The sequence below is a fragment of the Aristolochia californica genome, unplaced genomic scaffold (genome assembly GCF_029961685.1).
Source record: "Aristolochia californica isolate CCGP_79_NKW_82.1479 unplaced genomic scaffold, dmAriCali1.0.hap1 SCAF_2, whole genome shotgun sequence".
Classification (NCBI taxonomy): Eukaryota; Viridiplantae; Streptophyta; class Magnoliopsida; order Piperales; family Aristolochiaceae; genus Aristolochia; species Aristolochia californica.
The window spans coordinates 43,711,710-43,732,255 of record NW_027181881.1 but is presented as its reverse complement, the minus strand read 5'-3'; the positions used below and the strand labels follow the sequence as shown (position 1 = coordinate 43,732,255).

The following is a 20,546-nucleotide window of genomic DNA, read 5'->3' as shown; positions in this document are numbered from 1 at the left end:
TTCTTTTTCTTTCAAGGACTGTTTAAGGGCTGACTGGTGAAAGTTTGAAGTGAGCAAGAGGACCAGATGTTAGACTCATTGATCTCATAAACCAGGACGTAACCTAACCTAAACATGATTCTTGCAATTTCTGTAAGCTCTCAAATCACACTAAAAAGATAAAATAAGGAAAGACTCCATTGGTTAACTGGCCAGATTACTTCCTTAACAAGGCAAGAACAAAGCCCTGACCTCTTGGATTCTCCTATTTTTAAGGTGGAGGAGGTGCACGTTATTTTTTATCTCAAAGATGAATCATGTTAGCAGTCACTGCATGCAAGTAACCATTTTCTCTGATGTTTCCACCAAGCGTCTCAAGCCGGAATTAGTATGGTAAAACTTGGGCGGCGGACACGACGACTTCTGTAGCTTAATTGGTGTTACATTCTTTCCACGCTAAAACGATTTACTTCTCCTTTCCCGACATTCCTATCAGCGATCAAGTGAAAGTATGGCGAAGTAAAATCCATCGATGGGCACTGGTACGATGATTTTAGTGGAAAGGAAATCGCAGTAGGTTATAAAATCTGAACAGGAAGAGTATAATATCTAAATTTAACCGAGTTCTTGGCGACATTTTTTTTCCAGTAAGGCTGCTATAGTATATGTGTATATCTGGGTGATGAAAGCTTGCTCGAGGTAATTTCCACAAGAGAAAAAAGTGGCCACCGATAAGTCTGAAATCACGTGTTGGACTAAAGAGCAAAAGCTGGACTCCGCCGGCGAAGCAGCAGTCACCGGAACTGAACTGCTCAGGGATGATGCATGCACGTTTCCTTGGCTGCGCCTTTCTTCCGCCCAACCTTATTCAATTTAATATTCATAAAGAGACTTTGGACACGTTTTAATTTTTGACCCGGACCAGATTAGGAACAAAATTAGACTTCTGATCAAGTTCAATTGTTTCACGTAAGCCTAACCTGACCGGACGGGGCTGGGGCTGGGTTCTTGATTACCTGTGTAAATCATGAAAGGAAGGAGGTACGCTGTTGCTTGTTATTTTGAATGTTAATCAATATTTATAACTTGATTTGTTCAGCTGATCAAACCAGTTTGATCAAGATCACGACTGGATCTATCTATCGTGTCCTCTGTCGTCAACTTTGAACATGATTCTTGACCTTGCTTCATTCTTGAAGTCCATATTTGGCTGAAATTTTCTCCAAGAGTAGTCGGGATATTTTTCAAGATAATAATGACGGAGAAGCCCTGGTCTTCTCCTGCTCATTCTTTCTGGCCCACTTATTTTGTTTCATCTGCTTTTGTTGTCTAGATCCACATTTGAATTCCCTTGCACAGGTTTTCCTATCTTTTCATCCTTCCGGGAAACAGAGATGATGGAAACAGGTAAGGAGACGTGGAAGGATCCCACCACCTCTCTTTTTCTTTTCTTTTTTCTTGTGCTGGTGCTTGTTGTGTTAATTTTTTATGAGAAACAGACAATAAATTCCAATAAGTTATATAAACTTCAATATTATATAGAGTTTTTTTTTACCAAAATAACCATTTGAAAACCAATAACGTTATCGACATATTTTGAAAACTACCCAACTTTGACCAATCCACTGTACATGTGGACAGTCAAAGGTGACATGTAAGCTTTGACTGCTTATGTGTCGCCAAGTCATCAATGTAGATATGGTAAACGAACACATCGATTGCCCTCTTTTTGTCATGTCATCTCACGCCACGTAAGCCCTCACTTGTATGTTTTTGCGTTCTAATATCTTCCTCGATCTTTCTCCTCTCCTCTCCTCTCGCCCCCTCTCATACTGTTGCTGCTCCCCTGCTACCGGCTCGGCCTTGCCCTCGCCCTCGACGCCCCCCTCTCAACCGCTCTCTCTTCGTCTATACCCAGACTTCGTCTCAGCCTCATCTCTCATTCTTCTTCTCTGTTCCCCTCTGTTCATGCTCTCGCCACCCCTTTCTCAAAACCGAAGCATATCATTTCATCTCTTCGTCACCCCCTCTCTCAAAACCAAACCCTATAATTTCCTTTCAACACCCCTTCTCTTAATACCCTATCATTTTACTATCTCGCCGCCCCTTCTCTCAAAACCGAAGCCCTACTCACCCTCCAAAACCTGAATTTGAATTTCAGAAATCGATTTAGTAGGGTGATTTTTTAGGGCTTTTGTTAATTGAATCGAATTATTGTGTTTAATTATAATGTTGATTTGGTTTAGGTGTTTAATTATTATTATTATTTTTGTGATTTAATGTTTAATTTCTGATTTTATGTTAATGAAAATTTTGTCAATTGCAGATAAATTAAAATTATTGTAAAGTTTAATTTTAGTTTATGGATTTTCTATATAATTTGCTGTAATTTAGTTTAGGGATTCCTATGCCATTGAATGTTGTATTTTTTGAAGTTGCTATTTTAATTTTAGTTAATTTTGTTTAATTTTCTGATTTGTGATGTTGCAGTTTACTTTATTAAGATAAGAGTTGCAAGATTTTTAGTTGCTAGTTGTTGTTACATAAATTTGAAGTGTCATAGAATGATCATGCCATGAGAATTTTAATATTTTTATTTAAAATTATTTATTAATATATGACTTTCCATTGATCCTATTTAGAGCTTTCAAATTAAGAAAAAAATATTGAAAATTGTGTTCAGATTGGTAATGGGTGGATAGACTTGGAGACAGACCAGAATGACTTTGTAGATTATGTATAGAGTCATACAATGATATCAGATGAGAGTCACAGGGAGATTTTAATTTTTCTCTTATCGATGAAACTACTTGGCAGAAGGATGACTCTGATAATGAGGAAAGGGAGTGTCGCCACGGCAAACATCACCACCATCGCAAGCATTATGATGATGAATGAGCTAGGTGTACCCTTGGCTGTACAGACAACTTCTAAACTTGTTGAATGTATAATATTATCTTACTAAATAAATGAGATTTGTCTTCTATGTTGGGTTTGCTTTATAGCTTGAGCCTATTTGGTTTGCCTTGGAAGGTTGTTAGAAAAACTGGGTGTACTATAACTTAGTTCAAGAAATGTAATTTTAGTCTTTTGAATCCGTGTCAAACATGTTGGAACGCCATGACTCCCATTAACAATCTCTTATACTACAGTAGTCAAATGTAATACTAAGGCTTCTGGGCATCTATTTGGTTTGTTTTGTCCAGGCAGAGGAAATGCACTGTGAAATCCTAGGATACCTTCTGTACATTGCCAAAGTAGTTGCTACACTGGAAGGGCTTGATAAGGGCTTCAGAATCGTCATCAATGATGGACCTGATGGATGTGTTTTCCCTTCCATGGTTTGATCCTAATAGAAAACTATTTGGGTTTCACTTCTCTTATAATTTTTTTTTTTTTCATTTCACAGGTCAATCCGTAAATCATCTTCACACTCACCTTCTTGGGGGACGTCAAATGAACTGGCCCCCCTGGCTAGGACAAAAATGTGGTCTGCATGTGGTTGAACTGTGATGAGATATGAGAGATCATATTTGACAATTTATGTTTTTGATCCTGGAGTGGCAGATACAAGTGATGCCCTTCATTTAAAATTAATTAATTCAATTTCTGTTATACAGTTTCAAATTTAAAATAATAATAATTCTATTTCTGTTGCTCTTATCAGCTGCACAAGTTCTCAAGCCCACAATCGATGAAGAGCACAACACTTGGGCCCATCAAAGGGTTTTCTTAATCCAACAATGTTATGGACACTGTTTGAAAGACCTCAAAACCTGACCCAGACCTAGAGGCTAGATGCGTCGTTATGAGGGTACTTTCGTAGTTGTTTGCCAAGTAGGCGCCCTTTTCATAAAGCAACAACTTGGAAAGGTGAGGAGCTGTATTTAGGGTTTTGCACATGGTGGGTTTACGGTTGCTGGAAGCGGAGAGCGGCAGGCTCAGAAGGAAGTTCAGCTGTCATGGTTCTCAAGTGCGCTTTCTCCTCTCCTTCTAACTTTTGATATTTGGTTCTAGTTCTCCCTTATTTGTTCCAACAAAACTCAATTCATGTTTCCTTTTTTTTTTTTTTCCTAATGTTTGCTTTCTTTAGATTGACCTAGATCTATGATTTCCAGGTCTCGTGTTGGTGTCCGCTCAGTTAGATATTTAGTTTTTTTTTTTTTAAGGTTGTTGTTTTCTTACCAGTGAAGAAAAAGTTGAATTCGTTTCTAGGCTAGAGGGCGGCGTTTTTTTGCTGAGCCAGGTTGAAGGTCTTCCTCCGGTTAAATGTCACTGGAAATTTTGTTTCAGTTTTATCTGCAGTGACATGATTTTAAAGAAATTATTTAACTGTTTTGTTCTATTTTCTTTGAACTTCTTCTTTCAAGTTTATCCTCTAAGAAAATGGAGAAATGACTGAAGCAGAAATCTTAAGTGTTGAACTAGTTTGTGCAACCGAGTTAGTCATAAGAGAAATTAGTTGAAGTAATTCACAACAAACTGAAAATGGGAATGAAAATGTTGTGGTCTGATTTTTTTCCGATTTATTCATTAACAAACTGGAAGTGACTGACGTGAAAATATGTTCGGATGGGGCTAGTGACTGAGCTGCCGAGGTACTTATGGTTGGAGTATAGAATTTTCTATCAGAAGCTGAAAACAAATTATCTTTTTCTAATCAAAGTAGAAATTATATATTATAATTTCTAGAGCGAGTTCGGCAGCCTTTTTTTTGTCTTTCTTTATTCCCAATCAGTTTTCTTAGCGCCAAACTTCAATCGGCAATTAGCACAGAGTTTCATAGTGAATGATGAGTGGAATTGCGTTGCAATTTGATCACCATGATATGCCAACATTGTATGTAATGCATGGGTTTTAGTTGGTTGTGAAGTGTATCTGCTATAAATATGTAACATTTTATACTATCTTATCACACGATTTGTTTAATTGTCCATCTATTAAGTGAATTATACTTGTATTGGAATTTGCCAATGTCAGCACAATACTTCCCGTTAAAGAAAATGATTCCACAAATCGATACAACTAAAATAGTCTATTGGTCTCACATTCTTTGATATTCTTGTGTTTAACTTTGTTGAACCACTTGGTTTGTTTTCAGAACTGAACTTTGCCGCTTCAGCGGTGCCAAAATATACCCTGGAAAGGGAATCAGATTTGTACGAGCTGATTCTCAGGTGAAATTTTCGATCTCTGCTCTTAATTTTGATTTCTGTGTGCATATGGATGTACTTTTAGCTTTTCATTGTCTTCTTCTTTAGTTTATCACGGAACTTGTCTGCATTCATATTAGGTCTTTCTATTTGCCAATTCAAAATGTAAGAGGTACTTCCATAACCGTCTGAAGCCATCAAAGCTCACCTGGACTGCCATGTACAGGAAGCAGCATAAGAAGGTAACTTGTCATTCTTTCTAGGCATAAGAAAAATCATTTTAGTTTGCTCAGACACTGTTTTGGGTATTACAGGATTGTAGGGACCGAGTCTCATTCTGATGTTATCTCAAATGTTGAAATGCTCTGTTCTGAGATGTCACTATATATGGGCTAAGCATATTTATTTTTCTATAAATGACATGTCTTGCAGGATATTCACGCTGAAACTGTAAAGAAGAGGAGGCGTGCAACAAAGAAACCTTACTCTAGGTCAATTGTTGGGGCCACTTTGGAGGTTATCCAGAAGCGAAGAACTGAGAAAGCTGAAGTCAGAGATGCTGCTCGTGAAGCAGCCCTACGGTGTGATTCTATGAAGATGTTTTCTTGATCTTTTTTATTCTTTTTTAGCATCGCATTGGAAAGTTTTCAAGTTTTTAACTATTAATAATAGGCCACTATGTTTCTTCCAGTGAAATTAAAGAGAGGATCAAGAAAACCAAGGATGAAAAGAAGGCCAAGAAAGCTGAAGTGATGGCCAAAGTGCAAAAATCGCAGGCTAAGGGAAACTTACCCAAAGGAGCTGCCCCGAAAGGCCCCAAGCTTGGCGGTGGTGGTGGAAAGCGCTGAGAGGTGGTGAAATGATAAATTCATTAGCACCAAGGCATATTTCTGAAAGTTTTTGTTGGATTAGCCTTGTAGGCAAGCAAGCTGTGTCGTTGACTGACTTTTTCAATTTCTTAATTGAGTGGCGTACTATTTTCGTTTCATATTTGTTATGGAGTTGCAATGCCCACATTTCATTCTTATGTATTCAGTAGCTGAGAGCTAGTTATTCCAGCTTTCATTTTTTCTACGATGCAAGTCTGAGACCTGCGTTTCCTTATTTTCGAAACGGTAATCTCGTCTGGCTGGAAAAAAATGTTTCTGCTGTTCATTACTGCCCATGGAGGGGCAACATCTGGGGTAGTGGGTGGTTTTCATGAAACAGTGCTTCTTCGATTCTTTTCCCTTACGTATATAATATAATTTAAACAAACAAATGAGATAACTTATTTAGCAATTGAGGGTTGATCCAATACAAAAAATATCTAAAACCCTAACTTATTTAACTGTCCTACTGAGTTATCTCAACCGTCCATGAACAATAACTATTTTAGCCGTCCAACTGAGATAGTTGTTTAGCACCAAATAGTTTTTCATAGGATCAGCCATTTGCAATTTAAACATATCCAGAATATAAATTCCATCATATCCCAGTCTTTCTAGGGTTTTCGGATGAGAAAAGTTTTCTAGTTTCGATTTTCCCAAACTCGTTTCCGACGAGGATACTTACCTGGCAACTCCGGAGTCACGGATCCGCCCACAGGCCTAAACTGAATGGGCTCTGTGAAGCCCAATACCGTGAAAACTCTGGAGAAAAGGTAGAACCCGTAATTTTAGGCATTGGACGGTTGACATCAGCTGCCTATGTTAATTGATGGATGAGATACAGTCCGAAAACCGCACGGTATCCGAAACCCTAGATCATTGTCGTCTATTTAAAGGATCCTCAGAAGCAAAATTTGGGCGAAACCCTAGGCTACCTTTCTATCTCTACTTTCTTGTTCATTGTTTCTTCGTCCGTCACTGAACTTCTTTTTGTTTTAATTCAATTTATGTACTTTGCGGCACATGAGGAATCTCAGTTTTATGAGAAATTTGCGTCTGAATATCCCTTTGATGCCATCACCTTGGAGATCTGATGCCTAATACCTCCAATAGTTTGTTTTTTTCTTTTTTTCTTTGTGATTCCGTAGAGATTGTCAAGAAGTCTTAATGAATATTTTGTGTCATCTGCGTCAAGAATTTTTGAAGTAACTGTAGGCATGATTTGTTACTTCTCTCTTCTGTGATTTCTCGGCTTCTGCAACTTGGAACGGTGTTGAAATTTATCCTCCATTATCCTTCTATTGTTGATTTAGATATTCGAACTCGATCGTTTTTTTGAGATTGTTCTTAGCTGGTAATGCTTTTTGTTTGGAAGAGTGATATGATGATTGATTTGTTTCCCTATTGGTTTGATAGCCGAGATGATGGCAATCAAAGTATTAGCTCTAGCTGATCACTCTCTTCTTCGACTCTAGATTCATTTTGGTTTCTTCAGATATCTGTTATCTGTCGACTGATTTCGTTGCCCTTGTCCGTGTCTAATCAGAGGCCTAAGATTACAGGAAATGTGATATACCGAATGTGAGAGTGCAAAAATAATTCTCACAAAGGAAATTGAATCTGAATATGTATGTGCCTGCTTTTACCTCCAACAAATGTGTATTCCTCTTTTAATCTGTGTCGACGAAAGTAATTAAAATTTAAAGAACAATTGTGTATTCCTCTTTTCTTGTCCGTCTCTAACCTTTAGAAAGAACCAAGACGAGTAGAAGTGGACAACAAACAAGTATCATAATTGGTGGAAGACAACACTTGAAAACCGTAGAACGAAAACCATCGAACCACTCACGAAACATTTTCATGGTTTTCAGCTCGAAAAGCAAAACTACTTTATGCTTTGAACCTAAGAAAATGATAGCAAAACTACCCACATTTCATCATCAGCGGGTAGGGGTGGCATCGAGCAGCTCGAGCCTTAACATATATTTACAAATTTTTTAAAAATATATATTAAATAAATTGTATATAAATTTAAATATATATATTTTACATAAAATTGGATATGACCTTTACATAAAATTAGGCATAATTTATATATGTAATACATATATAAGATTAGGCATAACCTCTTCTTAAAATTGAGTATAATTTATGTATATAATACTTGTATAAAATTCGGCATGACTTCTATTTAAAATTCGGTATGACCTCTACTTAAAATTCGGCATAATTAATATACATAATACCTGCATAAACATTTCATAAACACTCCATAAAATTATCTATACATTTCATAAACACTCCATGAAATTGTTTATACACTCCATAAAATAGTCTAAAAACTCCATACATTGCATAACATTATAAATAAACTCTATACAATAATCAAACACAACAAAATTCAATGAAATATCACTATCAATTTACAATCATCCAAATAAAACCAATAAATCCATTATAAAATTACAAATTATAGTTGTTTCTCTTAATGCTAGAAAATAATATATGTCCCTGCATGAGCAAAATCTCCACCTATGATAAAAACAAAAAAATAAAATTAGTTATTGTCAAATAAAAAAATACTTTTCCACTACTAGTTACTTAATGTCGTTAAAAATATAAAAATTACCATGATGAAAAAAACATGAAAAATCATGTAGCTGGTAGCATTATCTCTGCACTCTTCTTCTCAGGCTGTAATCATATAAAAAAAATTAATAAATAAAACTAAAAAATATCATAATAAATAATTAATCAAAGAAATTCACCTTTTGATTTTTCTTTACACCGTGAAGAACCCGAACCCAATCATTGCCACAAATCAAAGCTTGAAAGGTATTTGGTGCCAAGGAAGAACAATACGAGTCTATTACTCTACCACCAGCATTAAATGTAGACTCTGAAGCTACTGTGGATATGGGAATTACAAGGATGTCTGCTGCCATCTTAGATAATACCCGAAATTTCATATGATTCACTTTCCACCATTCTAAAACATCAAAATCATATTGTGAAGTTTCCTCACAACTATATACACCTTCTTCAAGATAAATTTCCAATTCAGACCTTGGTGAATTAATTACATCATTTTGTTTCATATAACTCATTAACTTTGACCAACCTGAACTTGATGAAGGCCTATGACTTATGGAAACACCCATAAAGCTAGTACTTGAAACAATCTCTTCATTTCTAATGTTCACATTATATAAGGATACATATTCATCGTAGATCTCATATAAGGTGAGTCGAACTAAATTTATATTCATTGTAATTTCCTCCTTAGAATATATCACTGGAAAACACATTTCGATCAACTTTAATTTGACCCTTGGATCCAAAACTGAAGCAACAACCATCAATAAATTGCATTCACCCTAGTACTTCTCAAATTTCTCTTTCATTCTACTAACCATTGTCCTAATGAAAACATTTTCATTTGTATAATGAAAATCTAGAACTTCTTTTACCCTATATACCTCACTAAGGTACAAATTAGAAATAGGGTAGTCACTCCCAGAAATTATATTAGTAGCTGCATTAAAAACTTCTAGAATCTCACACACCATGTGAACCTTTTTCCATTCATCAAAACTTGGCAAACAATCATAAGTTGGTTCTCTAACTTTAAATCTAGAGAATACATCTTTGAATTTTAATGCAGAAGACAACATGTCATAAGTGGAGTTCTAATGAGTTGGACAATCCATAACCAACCTCTTTTCACCAAGTTCTAATTGTTGTACAATTTCAGAAAAAGTGTGAAGTCTAGTCTCAGATAGATTTATGAATTTGACACTTTCACACACATTATCAATGATATCCTTAATCTGAACAAGACCATCTTGGACTAATAAGTTCAAAATATGAGCATAACAACGCACATGAAACAATTGTCCACCACACACCAAATTGTTTTTCCTTGAAAAATCTTGTTTCAAAACTCCGATACAAACATCATTATATGCAGCATTATCAACTTAAATACTAAAAACTTTATTTTCGATCTCCCACTCTTTCAAACACTTGTAAATAGCATCTGCTATATCAACGCTACGAAGAGGAGGAGGAACATGCACAAAACTCAAGACTCGTTTTTGTAGCTTCCAATTACTGTCAATAAAATGCCCAGTAATAACCATGTATTCAATCTTTTGATGTTGGGACTTCCAAAGATCCTTGGTAAGACTAATCTTGTTAATCTCTTTTAACAAAATTTTCAATTTCTTTTTCTTTGCCTCATACACCTCTATACACTCATTCTTAATGGTCTTACAGGATATTTTCTCATAATTTATATTTGCCATCTTCATTACAAAATTAAATCTCTCCTCTTCTACTATCATGAATGGATGCTCATACATAAGAATCCAATGAGCAATGAGTACTCTCATTTTAGCTTTATCATATTTTCCTCCAAAATCCATAAAAGGAAGTCCAGATGGACTTTGATCAACATTAGACCCCACTCCCACTGGTTGAAAGTTTAAAGTTTTATGTTTTCTCATTGCCACTTTTCTACTAGTGCAACGTTTCAAATGTCGACTTATATGTGTGGTCACTCCACTACTAATAACACTCAAATTGATTTTATAATGAACACACTAAGCCTTTTTTGTTCCATTAAGTGATACTTCTTTGAATTCCAACCACACATGAGACTTTTTTTTGTCTTTTTGAAGTATGGGTAGAGTCACCTTCATTCTCATTTATGGTAATTTCATTTGGGCCCACTTCTATGACAGAGGGTAGTGACTCTGGTGGAGCTGAGTCACTATTTATGGCCACACTAGAACTAGTGTTAATTATTGATGTCAATTGAGGAGGTGTTGACATTCTTACTTGATCTGTGTCAGGACCTTGAAGAAACCTGTGAACATTTGACAAGGTTTAGGCATCATATATCATCCAATGAGTGAATTTAAGACATCAAAGGTTCACACACAAGATCTCAATTTCCAAAAGATAAAAAATGAACTATCAAATCACTTTTGCTAATACATCAAGCCATATAACATTTTAGAACAGCAACAGATATAAGTTCAATGAGAATTAAGAAAGAAGGACAAAAACTAACATTTTTTATTCTTTTTTATAATAAAGAGAAGTTGGATGCAATTAAGAAAGCTCCTGATTCCATTAACTATAATAGAGTATTATTGAACAGAATATGTTATCAACACCAACATTTTTTATTTACTTTGACAGTAAAGAGAAGTTGGATGCAATTAAGAAAGCTCCTGATTCCATTAACTATAATAGAGTATTATTGAACAAAATATGTTATCAACACTCAAAATCATGAAATAAAATTTCATTGCTAAAATATATCAAGTAATAATTTGAATACCATTGCTGTTTATTGCTGAAATGTATGATAAACGTACAAAATTTTATAAGAGGTCAGACACCTAAAAATAAGAAAGCAAAAAAGGAACAAGATCCCAAAACATAAAAATATTTGAAAGTCTAGAATAATAACTTCATTTATGAAGAACAGTGGAATTTGAGCAAAAAAATCATTGATAACCAACTATTTTCCAAACATTATAACACTTGAGCTTAGTAAGTCATTCTGAGATATACAAAAACATAACAAATGACAAGGTGGGGGATTTTTCTCCCCCACCCTTCCTTTCCTTCTTGAATGTCATAACTCAGTATGAAGTTTCCTGGCTCTCAGCCAACTAGAATGCAATAGATGACACGCTCAAGCAAAAAAAAAATAAAAAAATTAAGAGAATAAAATAGGTCAACCTCTAGTAAGAACAAATGTCACTGAAGTACCATTGAACTATTTGAGATACAAACAATTGCAAGAAAAAGAGAGTATACCAAAAACTCATCTAGTGCAGGAACCCATATTACAATACCAACTGCCAGGATTTGAATGCCCCATATAGATATTTTCCCAATTAAATTTATCAATATTCTTTTTTAAGTGTCTTTCAACTGATTGTTTCCTTGTCCAGTTTACCAATTCACCAAGCTAATTCCTTCATCAAGTTTCATAATATTTACTTCCAAACTAAAAGTCACCTAAACATTGACAACCATTTTCACCTTGACTTGTAACCTTGTTTGCACTCAGTAAAATATGCATATATGTATGCCTTCGCAAACACTACCTCTTGTTTACAGTCATCCCCACAGGAAACTACTGCCTTAGATAAAGTCCACAGTGAATTTTGTGACCTTTTGCATTAGAAATGGACACCCTTTGTATTATTCTTTCCATCAATCGGTATCCCCTATTAAGAGTTCCAAGGAACTACTTTGAGTGGATATAACCATTAACCACTTTTGAGTCAGTCAGAGGGAATGAAGAAAGATGATGGGAAAACATACTAATGAAATCAACAGAATCTGGAAAATATGTGTTTAAAAAGTAGAATTTTAGCAAGAAGGCAGTAACTTACTTGAATTGGCAAGAAGCTCAGAAGAGAACCTCGTTGGAGTGTTTGCTGGTAGAGCTTTTGGCAATAAATGTTGTTCTGCTAACCCACGCGAACAATATCTTCTGCAGAACAACAAAAATAATATAGCTCGAACAACTTCATTGGATGTCTTTGCTATTTCCCTTCAAGAAGAAGAAGTTGTACACCTTAGCTGGGAAGGGTGACAGGAAGAGAGGCCTATACCCCGTTATTAAACAAAAATGATACTTAAAGTTTACTTTTCATTATTTTCAAATCCCAAATATATAACCAAGCTTTAATAGAGGGGTATAGCTGTTTTTATTTGTTGATATAAAATTTTTAAAAAAGTCATAATTCGCCCCTCACCCACCAAAATCATTGAAAACTAACTTTAACATTAACATTAGGATTGGAATTGTAAAGGAGATTTCCTTGAAACAGTGGAGGTTGTGCAGATGAGACTTGAGATAAGACATGAGAACAAAGAGAATAATGAAAAAAAGACCATTTCTGTTGGAAAATCCATCCCCCAAAGCTCTTTTTCTTTAAGTTATAGAGGAAAAGAAACATCCTTATACAATCTGTATAAAATGATTTTCCCAGTATGTTGTGACAGTATCAACACTCAAAATTATGAAATAAAATTCAACACTCAAAATCATGAAATAAAATTCATATCGGCAATTTCTTCCAAGGATTTCTTCCCGAGTGTACTTTTTAAGTTCAAGAAATCTGTCAGCTGCAAATATCTGCAAAAAAAAAAAAAAAAAAACAGATCGTTATTTTTGCTTAGGCATAACGGCATTCTAATACAGAACATTTCACTTACAGATACAGAGTGTTCGCCGTTTGGATATCCAAAAAGACTTTCCAAGAATGAAGGAGCACTGCTGAAACGAAGCGAGAGTTAGAGAGAGTTAGGTCGGCGACGAAAAAAAACCAAAAGATTAAATAAAAATCTTACCTCCTTCCGTCGGACTGTTGCTTTCGTCTCGTCGGCGATGAAAAACTTTGGATGAAGAAATCGAAGAGGAAGAAGAGAAAGAAATCGCAGAGGAAGAAGAGAAAAAAATTACAGAGGAAGAAATTGAGGAATCGAAGAGGGAGAGGGAGAACGAGGGATTTGAAGACCAAATCCCCCATTTCCCCTGACTACCTGCCGACGGACAACGATTTTCGCAAGAAATCATGCTGAAATGGTATGGAAATGGCAGAGAAAAGTATGGGTTTCACAAGCAGCTAGATAAAACGAAGAGACGTTTTCCCAAATATTTCCAAATCCCCCAATTCCCGAATTGCTCGTTAAATTAATGAGTCGGCTCGCGAGCCAAACCTATCTCTGCTCGAGCTTGACTCATTAATCTAAATGAGCCTATTTCTGAGTTTGAGCTCGGGTTGAACTCGAAATATAACTAATTGAACCAAGCCGAACTCGAGTGGCTCACGAGCCGGCTTGGTTCGGAGCCACATGACTCGTGACTCCTTTTCCATTTTTTCTCCGTTTAATTTTGACGATAGAAAATTCAAATATGGCGCGTCTTATGATGATGAAGACGGGAAGTCTCCTTTGCCGCCGAAAATTTTAAATAATTCAATTTTTTTTGCAACGGATACTTAAACCTAGAATTACCAAAAACTCCTTCAATCTCTACACGCCTATCAAAGGGCTTCCCCTTCATTAAAATAAACAGTATATTTTGTATTAACTTCTGAGCATATAGATGTGGGCCCAAGGTCAGTGTTTCCTTTTCTTTCTGCCCTTGGAATCTGGATGCCTCCATTTATTTTTTCCCTTTAGTTAACGATGGCGCAATCTGCTGCTGCTTTGTTATTGGATCTTTTCGTAATTATATTCTTCCGTGTTAGAAATGTTACGGGGCGTGCAAGAATTATTCCGGTAATTAATCTACTGCCCAAATTACCCTCACTTTATGAACAGTTACTTGAACATTAGCTACATTTCATTGGCTGGTCTTTTCGTAGTTGCCAAGTAATTTAGGGGCATTAATTAAGAAGCATGTACTGAATGTCTGAATTTCTCTTTCAGCCGGTTTCATTTTCATAGCTGCTTTATTCCAATTTGTCGTTTTCGGCAGGAAATACGCGAACTTGATTCTGATAAGCGGAATTCTTCGCAAGCTGCTGGGGTTTTTTGCTCACTAGGGGGAGCCGTTAAGGAAGTCTGAATTGCCCGAGTATTCTTTGCTGCTCCGAATCTCCCTCACAATCCGTAAATTTCGTAATGTTCGAATTTCGAACCACGGGAAATTTTGTGTGGCTTTAACGGTAAAATTATATCTCAGCTGGGTGTGATTAATTCTTCATTAAACCATTTAATTCTGTAGTAACTGGGAAATCGTTTGATTTTCAAGATTTGGAAATTCTTTTTAGTACTTTTAAAGTAGCAGAAACGATCCCGGAGTCGATCGTCGACCTGGAAGAGAGTGGACATGGTCTCCAGGTATTCCGTGATCCTTTTCTTTTTAATTTTTATTTCTGGGTTCTGATTTTCTAGGCTCCTTGTTGTGATGTTCTTAGTTCTTTCTGCAATTTTACATAGCTTTATTCTTTTTCCCTTTCTTGGTTAGTTGAAGATATGCGTAGTTCTTGAATTGGTTCTTCGGATATCGATATCTTTCTTTTGCATGAGAATCAGAAACTCTCGTTACAACTTTCTGTTAAACACCAGTGGGGCGTCAGAGTAATCGCTGTACTTTGAAAGCAAATTGAAGTATGTTAAATAAGTAGTGTTTGCTGAAGTCCATCTCATCCACTATCTTTAAACAATTGCAATCATCCTCGCTTTCTCAGCTGAGTGGATGGGTTTAGGGTTTTAGGGGCATAGAAGAGAATATGGGCATTTTGGTCATTTTGAAAGGAATACTCTGGTCCTGAGGCTGCTGATCTCGTGCTCGGCACGCAGTGAAGACCCCTATAGTTTCTATCCGGGAAAAAAATGATTATTTTAGTTCTTTCTGATTGTTTCCCGCTGCTTTTTTGTGAGAGTACTGCTTTTTATGAAGCTGTTAGGACGGAATAGTCTTAGAAACCCCAATGTATATTTTGTTTCCTCGTTTTCGTTTCTTTTGGACTTATCCTAGTCACCTATTCTTTGTGCTTCTGTGGAGATTTTGGCTTTTTCTCTGGATTTCTTAGTACAATAAATTCTGCTTCCTAAGTTTCATGTACATGTGAACCATTTCCAGCACTCACTCCTTTTGAGTTCTTGATTGTGGTGCCAATAATTTGAAGTTAAATTTTCGTGAAAATAATTTCTGAAGTTATACGTTTTTCTCTATTAGCGATGGCTATCCAGTAAAATGGATACAATCTGTTTTAGCTTTTGATTTGATTCATTCTTTGACTTAATGATGCCTATATCAGAGGATTTTGGTAGAGCAGTTACTGTCATTTTCTTCTCTTTATTTCATAAGCTTCTTGCAGTATTAGCAGACACTGGCAATCCATGAGTTATTTTTTATATTTTGGTGAGATTAGTTGAGGTTCTTGAAGGGCTTTTCATTTTTTTTGGTTGGATTGTCTTATTCTCTAGCATGTGCAAAGTATTAAATGTATCTACATTGAGCTAGTCATGATGTGATGAAGATCTTCCTTTGTAGGCTCTGCATTGTATCCTTGAAATTTATTCTTGTGAAGTCTATGGATGAGTAACCTCTGAAGTTAATTCTTAGTTTTCAATTGGGTTTGTCCTATTTTTTGTATTTTTTAATATTTTTTTAATCCTGGAGTTTGTCAGTGGTTTATCTCAAGTTCAAGATAGTAGAATCCCGATTCTTCACATTCTCTTTGCAGTTATCTTTGTGAGAAATATTCCTGATTTTTTTTCTTTTTGCTTGCATCAAAGCCTAGATGTTATCTGGACTTGGTTGTGGCATTATTCTGCAAGCATCTTGTGAGTTCTAAGATATTTTCTGAGCTTGATGTGAATACCTTCTTTGCCATGACAAGCTGAAGCTTCCTCTTCAAGTGCTCATCTGTTTTGAGTTGTTGCTAAGTCTGGAATGTTTTATCTGGTACAGTTTATGTTATATTTTGGTATGAGTTAATTTGCAAAATCTTTATTTCATCTGCCTCTTCTCTGTGTCTAGATTTTATAACTATTATCTTTCTTTTGGTTTAAAAAGATATTTTCCAGGAAAATTCATTTACGAACAGCTTCCCAGTATATTTTTATATATCTTTTATACATTAATTTTGTTTCATTTTGAGGATTGTGTCTCAGGAAGGGATCATAAAATTTTCATCTGAATGGCATGAATCATTCTCTATGAAATTTCATGTAGATTTCTTCTCATAATGGTTGCTTGTTGTTTCTTTGATTCTGATCCCAATGCATTTCTTTTTGGCAGTTTCTGGATCCAGCTTGAGATTCAATCACAGAGTTTATGATCTATGTGATTGACACTCGTCAGTTTCATTTGAAGCTTCAACATGAAAAAGTTGTTTTTCTTTCGATCTTCTGGTTTAAGTAATGGAAACAGCAATCCACCTCCACCACAGGACAAGGTGTATTGGGAGAAACCTTTTGAAAGCAATGAGATAAGTCATGCAAATAAACAGTCTCATGGTACAACTAAAAATTCCAAGAATTTGAGGTCCATACCAAGAAAAAAACGAACTTCTGGTAGCACAGTCTTGAGAAGGAGCTTTTCGTTTTCATCACCAAACACATCTAATGACCCAGGAGAATGTAATTTAGATTCTAGTGATGCTAATAAATCTACTTCAACTGGCAGCCCTGGTCTGCTTCTAGAGCTTGATGGTCCTACCTGGTAAATGTTTTAATTTGGTGAATTGATTTCCAATATTTTGTTTTAATTTTCAGAAATATTACATGTATTCTGTCTCTTATTACTTCGTACTTTTCCAGGCATCGTTCACTGACTCCAGAAAGGATCATCAAGTCTAGAAGTGGCGACCAGATGTTGGTTCTGGAATCAGGAGAAAAGCATGACTCTTCTGGCTCCTTCAGGAGATTTGCTGAGTCACCAGGGAACTCACCTTGTAGCTCTCCAGTTCTGCTAAAGTGTCAAGCTCCTCGATTATCTCAAGTCCCTAACAAAGTCTTGGACCTTTATATTGACGGAGAACACCAAGAAAATAGACCTATAAATGATTCTTCCCAGAGAAGCTCCCCTGTTAATAGGAAGGATGGTCCTTCAGCAGAAAGCAGGGTCCTTCCTGGTGCAAGATGGCCACCACGGATTCAGTCTAGGGGACCCACTTCTCCAACCAATCATAAGGATCATTTCAGATCCCACTCATTTCGGGAAACAAGAGATGTTCATCCTCATCATTTGAGAGGTCGGCCTGGAGAGGATGTGTGGCCTTCTTCCCCGCACAGGCTTGCTAAGAGTGTGGTTGAGAAACTAACCGGAGTATTTCCTCCAAAATCCAGACATAAATCACAAGAGATCAACTCTGAAACCTCTTCCACTACTGTTGAAGATATATTTGAAGACCACTCAGAGCTTCTTCCCAGTTTAAACCCAAACATTTTCCTTGAGAAAAGTTCCCAAGTATTAGAGGGACCTCACCAAACAACGAACAGGTATTGTTTAAAAGGGAACTCAGGATTAGAAAAACAGAACCTTTTAAATGTGAATGACTTTGTGAATATGGGACATGAGCATTTGCAGTTGAGAAAGGAGGAGGAGATAGATGTGGAGTTATGTAGGAAAGGGAAAGAGGCTGAGGAGCGGTTCCTAATTTTGTCAGAAGAGCTTGAAGAGGGGAAGCTCAGAGTTGGGAGCATCATGGATGAGATGAGAAACTTAGCTTTCGATGTCTCTGCTCAAACACAAAGCCGAGTAACGGAGAGAACTTGTGCCAGAGAAGCACTTAAACTTGCAAAAATGGAACTAGATTCGAGGACAAGGAGGCTAGAGAAGGAGAAGAATGAGTTGCAAGCTAGTTTGGAGAAGGAATTGGATAGAAGGTCTAGAGAGTGGTCTGTCAAGCTTGAAAAATACCAATCAGAAGAGCAGAGGTTGAGAGAAAGGGTAAGGGAGCTAGCTGAGCAAAATGTCTCACTTCAAAGAGAGGTTTCATTATTTAGCAGTAGAGATTTGGAAACCAAAAGCAAAATAATGGACCTAGAGTCACAGCTAAATTGTGTAACTTTAAGAATGGAAGAACTGGGGTCAGATAATTCTAAGCTCCAAAAAGCTGTAGCAGATCTTCAAGGTCGATCTGAAGGTGCTGAATCTGATCGAGACTCTATTTCACGAAGATATAGAGAAAAGGAAAAGGAAATTAAAGGTTTACAGAAAGATGTTGTGAGATTACAAAGGATCTGCTCTGAACAAGAGAAGACTATTTCTGGGTTGCGGCAGGGAGTTATTGAGGAGATTGGCATACAATCCTCAGAAAGATGTGACAGCTTGGTTAAATTGCAACTGGAGCAGGTGAGACTGACTGGTGTGGAACAGACTCTGCATAAGGAGATAGAGTCTTTCAAAGCTGAAGTGGATGCCCTCAGGCATGAGAATATTCATCTGTTGGATAGATTAAATGGTGGAAGGTCCTCATCATTTAGGCTTGAAGAGGAATTGCGTGCACAGGTCGAGTATTTTCAAAATCAGTGCTTCTCATTGCTTGATGAGGGTGGTCACATTTATGCAAAATTGTTGGAATTTGTGAAAGTGTGTCAGAATGATGACAGGATGGAGAAAGGGTTGGTTAGTGGGCTGGATAGTTACTGCATTTTGGAGCATGATATGAAGCTCCAGAGTTTTAGGAGGGGGGTTGAAAATGTCAGGAGAGGTTTGCAAACTTTATCTACAATGTTGCAAGATAAGGTTGAGCTTGATGCAACAGAATGTCAGGCACCTGCTTCAGGAGGTCAAGCATTGGAGGTAATATGATAGCTGCCTTCTTGTGCATAACTGAGTATGAAGTTTCTTTTCTGGTATTGATTTCCTTATAAATTTAATCAGCCAAGTCTTTATTCCTTAAAGTAATCTGTAGACACCATTGTACAAGTTTAATGGGTCATTTTGTTGAGTAATGATCTGACTTTCTTTTTTCAAAGTCTTGTTAATTTTGCTGTTAATTTTTTTTTAGGAGCATGATATGGAACGTGAGCTGAAGGTCGAAACTCTGTTGACAAAGGCTTTAAGGGAAAAGTTGCACTCTCAAGATTTGGAACTTGAGCAATTGAGATCAGACCTGGCAACTTCAGTAAGAGGCAATGACCTCTTAAGATGTGAAATCCAGAGGGCCAAAGATGCTGTATCTTCCTTAGGCCACAAAATGAAAGATCTCGAGCTTCAGGTGAGCATTCGATAATTATGTACATGGATTATTACTTGAATATTCTTAGAAATGACTGAGAGAGTTCCTGATGAACAGATGATAAGAAAAGATGAGAACATAAATCAACTGCAAGTAGAGTTGCAGCAAAGTATGAAGGAGTTGATGGTAACAAGGGGAATTTTGCCCAAAGTTTATGAAGAAAGAGATATGATGTGGGAGGATGTTAAACAGTACAGTGAGAAGAACATGCTTCTTAACCGTGAAGTGGCTTCCTTGAAAAAGAAAATAGAGGCTCTGGATGAAGATATACTATTCAAGGAGGGTCAGATTACAATATTGAAGGACAGCCTGAACAAGAAATCATTTGACATTCTTTATGATCCCAGTTTTAACTAGGATTACATTCTATGATGATCAATCTCGATTTTTTGGTAAACATATCCACAGTTTAATTTGTTTGCTGTTTTCCTTGCAGTTTATTTGCACGGTTGGGGGTGAAAAAAATGTCTTTTTCTATTTTCAATTTGTGGTTTTGTCTTGTATATGTGATGTGATGTGATGTGATGGGTTCGTGTCTCATTGTAGAGGAGAACGTTTGCTTTGCAAGTGTGGATATAAACATGACATGTTTTTGAAATTTAAAAATCTTGGGTAGAAAGAACTACCCACCCCTGCATTAGTCTTCTTGTGTTTTGATTCCATTGGTAAACAAAGTTTCAGTTGGATATAATGTAAAATGGTGCATTTCTTTATAAGTGAAAGGATTATCAATTCTATCACTTGACTCATTTGTTAGTGAAATAATATGTAACCAAAGTCTTTAGCGATATCAATATAAGAGTGATATT

At 36.4% G+C, this 20,546-nt stretch overlaps 2 protein-coding genes and 2 non-coding genes across 5 annotated transcripts; all 4 read left to right on the top strand.

Annotated features, from left to right (window-relative positions):
- Positions 1 to 3,853: 3,853 nt before the first annotated feature.
- Positions 3,854 to 6,120, top strand: LOC137955713 (large ribosomal subunit protein eL24). Its single transcript, XM_068802793.1, has 5 exons — positions 3,854 to 3,952; positions 5,081 to 5,156; positions 5,273 to 5,374; positions 5,565 to 5,713; positions 5,824 to 6,120. The coding sequence occupies exons 1-5, from the start codon at positions 3,942 to 3,944 to the stop codon at positions 5,978 to 5,980; spliced, it is 495 nt and encodes a 164-aa protein (XP_068658894.1). The 5' UTR covers positions 3,854 to 3,941; the 3' UTR covers positions 5,981 to 6,120.
- Positions 6,121 to 7,015: 895 nt separating this feature from the next.
- On the top strand, positions 7,016 to 7,103 carry LOC137957392 (small nucleolar RNA Z101). The gene has a single exon (XR_011113361.1). It is a non-coding gene; the product is annotated as a small nucleolar RNA Z101 (small nucleolar RNA).
- Positions 7,104 to 7,375: 272 nt separating this feature from the next.
- LOC137957393 (small nucleolar RNA Z102/R77) lies at positions 7,376 to 7,460 on the top strand. Its single transcript, XR_011113362.1, has one exon. It is a non-coding gene; the product is annotated as a small nucleolar RNA Z102/R77 (small nucleolar RNA).
- Positions 7,461 to 14,529: 7,069 nt separating this feature from the next.
- On the top strand, positions 14,530 to 20,339 carry LOC137956084 (uncharacterized). Of its 2 annotated transcripts, none has more exons than XM_068803406.1 (6): positions 14,530 to 14,706; positions 14,812 to 14,881; positions 16,791 to 17,213; positions 17,312 to 19,298; positions 19,507 to 19,716; positions 19,795 to 20,339. In XM_068803406.1, the coding sequence occupies exons 3-6, from the start codon at positions 16,873 to 16,875 to the stop codon at positions 20,092 to 20,094; spliced, it is 2,838 nt and encodes a 945-aa protein (XP_068659507.1). In that variant the 5' UTR covers positions 14,530 to 14,706; positions 14,812 to 14,881; positions 16,791 to 16,872; the 3' UTR covers positions 20,095 to 20,339. The 2 variants fall into 2 exon arrangements, with proteins under 2 accessions (XP_068659507.1, XP_068659506.1); XM_068803405.1 differs by having other exon boundaries at positions 14,793 to 14,881.
- Positions 20,340 to 20,546: the final 207 nt, after the last annotated feature.